Genomic DNA, 8,981 nt, shown 5'->3' with positions numbered 1-8,981 from the left:
ATGAGAGAGAAAGTTGTCAAAAAGTTGTAAGAAAGTGATTGTACAAATATCATTTCTCTAATTCAATATATATTTAACTAACTTTCAAACAAAATCAATCTACTCAAAATTAATGTTGCCATCGAAAGAAAAAAAAAACACTTAAGGATTAGTCCTAGTTTCTTTGTCCATAGAATCATCGAATCAATAGCAAGTCAATAGATTATAACTTTTGGTTAGAGAGGAACAAATACATGTTAGTTTTCGGTTAAAAGTATGTATAATGTACACTACGGGAAATGAACCATGATTTGTTATAGTCGTCAAAAACACACAACCACACTTTAATGATCGTTCAATCAAGATCAGATGATCCTAAATTGAACCGTGTGATCTTGACTACGCGAATGCATGGAAAAGCAACAATAGAAAATCCGATTTCCAAAAAAATATCTTCAATTTTATTTAGACTATTACTTTTTCCACCTTATGGCCTTCTCCCGCGCCCTGTAATTTTTTCAAAAATGCCCTTGTGCATTCCGTATTTTAAAATCTGAACAATTCTTATGTATAATCAGCCATCAGACTCTCACATTTTAACAGTTTTGAGTTTTCCTTTTAAAAACAACAAAAAAACTAAGTAAGAAATGCTTAAAATCTGTCAAATAAAATCATAAAAATAACACCAAAAAATTATAAAAATCAAATAAAACTAATACAAATTTTTTCGGATTTTTTTGAAAATATGAAAAATTAAGAAAAATGAAAAATGGGTCTACACGATGGAAATTTTGGATTTTGAGGGGCGGAGTCCCGTAAGAAGTATCTTCTAGGAGAGTATGTTCCTTGAATTTTTTCTGATTTTCTGGGGAAGTTTCGGAGCAATCCGATCAAGTAGCCTGAAAACCCGATTTTTGACTAAGAATAGATTACAATGACCCAAAATCGGAATGATGAGAGTTAGGAAGATTAATATTGTCCATAAAATGACTATCCATGTTACAAATATGTTTAGAATTTGTGTTAATACAGTTCGGATTATATAATCCGAACTGTTTTACCTTGAAAAAAGGTTTTTAGGGGTTTTCCGGATTATGTAATCCGGAAACATCATGTAACGTGCTCTATTTTTTGAAGTTTTCGGATTACAAAATCCAGAAAAACCCGTAATTCCATTTTTCACCTTATAACAAAGGAAAACTCCATTCAAGATTATGAAATCCGAAAACTCAAGGACATTTTTGGAAGAAAAAAAAAATAGGGCGCGCGAGGAAACCTACAAAATGGGAAAAGTAATCTTTTTTTTATACAAATGTTCATTTTTAGTGAGAAAAATTTCAATATAAGCCCATAAAAAACAACCCGGCCCAAACCCAAAGCCCAATAAAATACAACCCGGTCCAAACCCAAAAAAAACCAACCCAAACCCAGAAAAAAACCCTAAAACATGTCTAATATCAAAGTTGCAGCCACAGCACAAATTTTCTCTTTCTTCCATTTTTGTTCTCTTCTCTTCTTCGTTGCTGCAGAAATGGCGATTCTTCCCTGATCTATGCATGCATACAATCCTTCTTTCAACCATTACCGGTTCACCAATTTTTCAAACAAACCGGTTGAATCAAACTTGTTTCACCGGTTTAAGAAACAATTTTTCGATCTCATAACACTTGTACCAGGTACTGTCTTTTTTTTTTCTTTTTTTCTTTTTTCTTTTCTTTCTCTTTTTTCTCAAAAACTCAATGACCATTTTTTTTGTTTCTGAAAATCTCAACATGGGTTTTTTCAAAATCATATTTTTTTTTGTTTCTAAATTTTGTTCTTAGATCTTGAATTCTGTTAAAATATTCTATTTTTAGCTCAAAGATCTGATTTTTATTTTTATTTTTTGTTTGGTCAAATGGATCTTAGGTTAAAACCCAGAAGCAGAAACATTTGTTGTACGACGATTCTGTAATTTATCTTGTTGAACCATTTTTGTCTGGTTTGACTCTGTTTGAACTCAAACAAAGGTAGGTTTTTTCTTCCAATGTTACACATTTGCATTTTTTGTTTTATTTATTATAATTATTACAATGTTAAATTATTGTGCTTGTTTCTTAGGAAAAAAATGCAAATAGAGGTGTATAATTTGTGATACATTGTTTTATGCAGTTTTATTCATAATTTAGTGTTGTTATGGATGGAGATAATGGACTTAACATAAGCAATTGGGGATACTATGAACCAGTTTCATCTTTTAAGAATCATCTTGGTTTACAACTGATGCCATCCATGCCGGAAAAGCCGCCTTTGATTGGAAGTCGAAATGCTGCGGTTATGTCGGGAACTAACGGTGCATATCACCATCGGGAAATTGGGATGCCTCAAACTACTTACCCTATGGATTACATGAGGGATGCATGGATTAGTAGTCAGAGGGATAATAAGTATATGAATATGAATATGATACCTACTAACCCTCCAGGGTATAGTACTAGTATTCCCGAGACATCTTCGGCGCATCATATTCAAATGATTCGACCACCTGAATTGGTTAAGGAAGAAATACCAATGGAGGAAGTACCTGTGGTTGAGAAGGTGAATGGAACTGGTAAGAAGAGGCAAGGACCGAAGGTGCCGAAGTCGCCTAAGGCAAAGAAGCCGAAGAGAGGACCCCGTGTGCCGAAGGACGAGAATTCTCCTTCGGTTCAACGAACACCGAGGGCACCAAAGAAAACTACGGAAATTGCAATTAACGGGATTGATTTGGATATTTCAAGTATTCCGATTCCTGTTTGTTCTTGCACCGGGACACCTCAACAATGTTATAGATGGGGCTCGGGTGGATGGCAGTCTGCATGCTGCACAACGGCTATATCGATATATCCTTTGCCTATGAGTACTAAACGACGCGGTGCTAGAATAGCCGGAAGGAAAATGAGTATAGGAGCTTTTAAGAAAGTATTAGAGAAACTTGCAGCCGAGGGTTATAACTTTTCTAATCCGATAGATTTGAGGACTTATTGGGCAAAACATGGCACCAACAAGTTTGTTACTATCAGGTAGGTCTACTTCAATTGTCAACTGGCCTCTGATTCCGTTCAACCTGTTTGTCATGTAAATATAATGTGTATTTGGCCAGAAACTGAGGCTTCTTAGCTGGTTTGTAGTAGGAGAATTTTTAAAGTCATGAGACTTTTCCCTTTTCTCGTCTAACTCTTTGCAATGTTGTTTCGCTTCTTTGATTTAGTAAATGGGGATTCAATCTTTCGGTTGGTTCGTCTTGATAGGTAATTAACAAACTAGATCTTGTTTTACGAATCCTCTGCTGGAAATTTTTTATCGGTTCATAATCCTATTGGTGAATGAATGCTGCATCCAATTCATTTTTGCTTCCAACTAAATATGTGAGTATAGTTGTTGAGCATCACAGTCTCTTCTTTGTTGTGTAAATCCATGCTTAGTTATATTATGACTACTTTCTATGACCTCTAAGATGGATTGAAAAACTCTACACAATGTATTAAATTGAAATGTGGTTCTAGATGATTTGTGATTAAACACGGTTTAAGATAGCTGATAAGCAGCAACCCAAGTTACTATTTTAGGGAAATAGGTTATAGGCTTTAAGTCATCCTAGAAGCTTCCGGGGCTAAAGAAATCAATTTATATTGGTAGATATAAATTGCATAATAATATTATTATTACTACTTTTGTTATTGCTGTACTTGATTTTTATTGTAATTATCAAGTGTCCAACATTGGATAAGATTAGGTCTGAAAGTTTTCTTACAAGTGGTGGGATCACCTTATAAGCTGGTTTTAACATGTTGAGTTGGCCTAAGATGACATTAGAGCCTATCTAAGATCTATCTTACCACCCACTATCTAACCACTCGGGTCACGTTTTAGATATCGTCTTGGGTGTGATAGACATGTTTTGAGTGTCCTACATTATATTATATGGGATAAGAGTTGAAAATGAGTTTATATGCATGTCCATTTATAGGCCAAATACCTTCGTGGGTCCTTTAAGTTTCACGTTTGTTTCAGATAGGTCCTTTAAGTTTCTAAGGTTTTAGATATGTCCTTTATGTTTCGAGTTTGTTTCGGATGTGTCCTTTAAGTTTCTAAGGTTTCAGACAGGTCCTTTAAGTTTCGAGTTTGTTTCAGATAAGTCCTTTCTATCAAATCAACTTTGGCTTAACGGAGGTTGATAGAAATGACCTATCTGAAACAAACTCGAAATTTAAAGGACCTATCTAAAACCTTAGAAACTTAAACGACCTATCCGAAACAAACTCCAAACTTAAAGGACCTATCTGAAACCTTAGAAACTTAAAGGATCTATCTGAAACAAACATGAAATTTAAAGGACCCGGGGATGTATTTGGCCCCATTTATATAGACAAATCATGGCTTTTGCAAGTCATTTGAATTTTTACCAAGTACATGCTTTGTGCTCTTTTTGCATAGTTTGTTTGTCAATGTAGAATAGTTTAGACAGTTCCAACTAAAAACTATTTTCAATTACTTGAACTAGTGTTTGTCATGAGGCTGATATGTAAATTTGAAAGTCAATTGTACAGGTACATATTCTTAGTTTTGGTTTGTACTAATAGTACAGTGAGAAAGAAAATATGGCAATCAAAAAGTTTGGTTGCATGGGAATGAAAAGATGCAGTACATTGTACTTGTAGACTGGTGAGGAATGAAACTTTCTTTTTGCAGGCTGTTATAGAGGATATGTTTTCTATGCATGCTAACAAACATTATCAATGTTTTCATATTCCACATTTCTTGTTGAAGATTCATATGTATGTTGATGTCACATGTTTCCTTTTGTAATTTATTGGTATTGGTATGCTAGTTGAGACTTCAAATGATGTGCATTTTTGGCAAACAACCTGAACATCTTGTTTGTGGTCTAACTGTCTTTTATAACCTCACCTATTAGGTGGAATTTGAATGGTTCTTACTATTTTAGGAAGCAATCATATTTATTATTTGTACCTCTTTAATTTACTTTTGTAAAATGAAAATGAGAAGTAATATCAAAATGTTCTAAATGAACTTAAGATTGAAGCTTGGACTTGGATTTTAATTTTACTCAAGACTTGAAGCTGAACTTGATATAAGCAAATTATGAGTGAATTCCTTCCTAATGAGTGATCGAAGTTTCAAGATCAAGGGATTAACAAATTTTTTTCATAGAAATTCAAGGTCAAGGAATCTAAGTTTGAAAATAATGAACAACATCAAGAACAATGATGAATTTGAATAGCACCAATCAGCCACAATTATTTTAGATTAATTTTGAAAATGGCTCCAAAAGCAAAGATGTGGGAAATTTGAAATGCTTAGACTTCAAGGGATCAAGACACCATAGAATAATGCTTGGACTTCAAATGCCCAAATCAACTCAGTACTCAGAATACAATGCTCTATTTGCTCCAAATTAAATTGACAAGATGAAGAAGACAGATAGAGTTTCCGACAACAACAATACTATTATAGTGATCCGATAATTTCTTATGTTGACCGTCGACTGCCTAACACAACTCTCTCCTTTCATCTAAGTTTGGGGCTGGCTATGCATATCAAGGCTAACATTGGCAGAATTGTGGCCAAAATTTTGAAAATTCCAAAAATTCAAATTCACAAACCTAGACCTACTTGATATGATCTAATTTAATCATGATGATTAGTTGATCACTTGGATTTTGGTTCTTTCCTTAGATTTGTGATTCAAATTAATTCCTACATTCATTTACAAGTAGAATACAAATCACAACTCTTATATTGTGGACACTCTAAATTTCATATAGCCTTTCAACACCTTTGTTTTTTTCTATCTATTTTCTATAGGTCGCTGAGATATAACATCTATCATATCACTCTCTTTATTTCTCTCTCACGGTTTTATTGAAGTGTTTGAGTGTCCACCAAACATTTTCCTATAGGTTAAGATGTCGAATAATTGAGCAAGAACATATGATCGGCAACAAATCTCGAGTTTCTTATTCGAGATTTTCTCCCCCCACGCCTCTATCACGCCTCTTAATTTTTTAAAAAAATGCCCCTCTATCTCCAGATTTCTGGCATAGTTTTGTATTGTCTACTCTTCTCTCAGTTGGTTGACGTTAATGTCTAATGGAATGTAGGTGTTGGGTGCCCACAACCTTCAATTTTTTTCTTTATTTGATTCATTTTATTGTTTATTTGTTCATTTGGACTTGAGTACTCCTTGTAAAATAAAAATAAAAATTCCCATGGCCCAACTTTTTTTTCCTTAACAAAAATTTACCCCAAATAAAGTCAAGATATTTTATCTTTAAAAATAAATATTTTTCTCCAAAAAATATGATTTTTTAGGGAATTTTTTTTAATGAAATTTTGGAAATTGGAATTGGGTCAAGAGTTGAGCCTCAATAGAATCCAACAACAAAACGACATAAAATGGGGGTTGGGTTAAATACGAATTCGACGGTTGCTCAACATGTCCCTTGGAATTGCTCATCTCATCAGATCGTGACTCGCGATCGAAATTTTTTAGCTTAAAAAGCGAATCGGATCGTAACTCCCGATGCTTGTTTTCGTGAATTTTTTAGCAATTCAAGGGACATATTGAACAATCTTCTACAAATTAAAAGAGGATCCAATAAAAGAGATGTTTCAATTTGTGACTTTTTGGACAGCTCTAATAACATGTCTTTCTTCTCTCTAAATACAAACCACCTCCAAGATATACATCTTTAATCTCATCAACTAAAACATTACTATCAACAAATACCCATTGAAATCAACAAGACCAAGTGATGGCAAGCCAAATAATATATCAAATCCTTCTGAATTAACTTCCTCCCAATAGCTAGCAATAGACCCGTGGTATAAGAAATGTACAGATTAATTCAAAATGATTTCTTTCGCTAGTTAATTACTCTCTCTGTTTAAAATTATAAGTTGTTTTAAAAGAAAAAAAATTGTATTAAATTATAAGTCGATTTATAATAACAACAAAAAATTAATGTTATTTTTCTTATAATACTCTTAATTATTTATCTTTCTCATGTCATTAATGAAGGATAATTTTGTAAAATATCTCACTAACACATATATATTGAATGGTAAATATTTTGTTGAATAAAGATAATGAAAGTTAGTACAAGCGGTACTACACGTACACCAAGAAAAATAGACAACTATAACAAGAAGTCTATATAATAATCATACAATCCACCAACTTGACAACCCACTCATGTAAAAGTAGAGGTGTCAAATGGAGAAAAGATTGGTAAACACCCTTTAAAGGGTGTACCTCCCATACACACACGCTGACATGGTAAAAAAAAACCTATTGAAAAATAATAAAACAAAAGAAAAAAAAATGATCTGATCTTGAAGAAAGAAGAAGGCCCCACATATTAAAAAACACAGCTTCCCTTCCCCCACATTCTCTCTCTCTCTTCCGCTCCAATTCCAGTTCCCCCTCCCTCTCAATCCTCACACTCTCTTCCCCACCATTTCTTTCTTTCTCTTCCTCCCACCTCTATTGGCCTCCGACCACCCTCTCTCTCCACCGTCTCTATTTTTTATGTCATTGTTGTCCCCTCTAAAACACCTTTTGCTATGGCTGCCACCACCGCGCCACGACGCGGTGGATGACTCTGCCAACTCAGTGGACTCGAGACCATGACAAGCTGTTCGAGCGAGCTCTATTGATGGTGCCAGAGGATTTTTCGGTGAGATTCCCGATCTCGTAGTCTTGGTCGACGATGACGGTGGCTGAAGGTGAGGTTGTCGCCCCCGCTGTCATCACTTTAAAAGAATGGTGAGAGCTCCGCCGCCGTCACCTGAAAAAGAGTGGTGAGAGAAATACAAAAACGGCGGAGAGAGAAGGAAATAGAGAAGATTGGTGTTGAGGATGGCAGAGATGAGGAAGGAGCGGCGGACGGTATTGGTGGAGGAGAGAGGGGCGGTGAGGAGGAGAGGAAGAGAAAACGTGATATTATTTGAACTGTTTATTTTTACACAGTTTGTGTGTTTTGACAAAACTGCCCTCAATTAAGTGTTGAAATATCAAATTTACCATGCCAGTTAGAGGGTGTATAAGGTGGTTTGCCAGCTATGAATGTTCACCTATCATGACTATGTCAAATGAGCTGGCCCGACCCGGCTCAATTATAATTGGGCCGCTATTCTATACCCCTGCCCGGCCTGTTTGGGCCATTTGCCAGCCTGGCCCGTTTATTTATTACTTTTAAAATTTATTCTTTTTATTTTTATTTTTATATATTTTATATATATTAGTCACTCACCACTATTTTTTTTTCCTAAAATATGATTGGATGAACATAAAAGTGTAAGTAATTTTTACATTAACATTGAATATTAATGAAACTCTATATTATTCATTCAATTAAATCAAATTAATAGTTTATTAACTTAAAATCTTAAAACTTTAAGCTAAATTCATTCATTTTTATTAAGTTTATTTATTTAAATATTTTTTTATTGATAAATTTTAAAATAGTTGATATTTTTTTTAACAAAAAATCAAATTATATAGTAATAATGGGCCGGTACAAAGGCCAATGGATCAATCCGGCCCGACCCAAAGCCCGATGGATCAACCCGGCCCGACCCAAATTTTGTATGGGCCAATGGTCTTGGGCCAAAAAAGACCAAGTGTGTTTTTGGGCTAGTTTTTAGGCCCAACCCAACCCAAAAATATGGGCTTTGGGCCGGCCCGACCCATTTTTGACAGATCTATGTAAAAGAGACAGAACGCATGAGTGTTTACCTAAATGTCATTGCCAAGAAATACTTTTAATTGAGTCAATAACTTCCGACATCGACAATGTCTCACATGTATGTATTTTTTAAACTTAAACAAAATACTTTTAAAAGTGATTATGGAAATCCAAACTAAATAAAGCTTGAATAGTTGCTAACGGTACATATATCTATTTTACACCTATTTAGCCCGTGCAAAACATGGTAGAGATTCTTGTAGGTGTATC

The 8,981-nt window shown here is 34.4% G+C and overlaps 1 protein-coding gene across 2 annotated transcripts; it reads left to right on the top strand.

Annotated features, from left to right (window-relative positions):
• Window positions 1-1,434: 1,434 nt before the first annotated feature.
• Window positions 1,435-3,275, top strand: LOC120575876 (protein BASIC PENTACYSTEINE1). Of its 2 annotated transcripts, XM_039826671.1 has the most exons (3): window positions 1,435-1,655; window positions 1,888-1,988; window positions 2,131-3,275. In XM_039826671.1, the coding sequence occupies exon 3, from the start codon at window positions 2,155-2,157 to the stop codon at window positions 3,022-3,024; it is 870 nt and encodes a 289-aa protein (XP_039682605.1). In that variant the 5' UTR covers window positions 1,435-1,655; window positions 1,888-1,988; window positions 2,131-2,154; the 3' UTR covers window positions 3,025-3,275. The 2 variants fall into 2 exon arrangements, with proteins under 2 accessions (XP_039682605.1, XP_039682606.1); XM_039826672.1 differs by lacking the exon at window positions 1,888-1,988.
• The last annotated feature ends 5,706 nt before the right edge of the window (window positions 3,276-8,981 follow it).

Source organism: Medicago truncatula, chromosome 6 (assembly GCF_003473485.1).
Source record: "Medicago truncatula cultivar Jemalong A17 chromosome 6, MtrunA17r5.0-ANR, whole genome shotgun sequence".
Classification (NCBI taxonomy): Eukaryota; Viridiplantae; Streptophyta; class Magnoliopsida; order Fabales; family Fabaceae; genus Medicago; species Medicago truncatula.
Note: the sequence above shows the minus strand (reverse complement) of the source record. Positions and strands in the feature narration are given on the sequence as shown.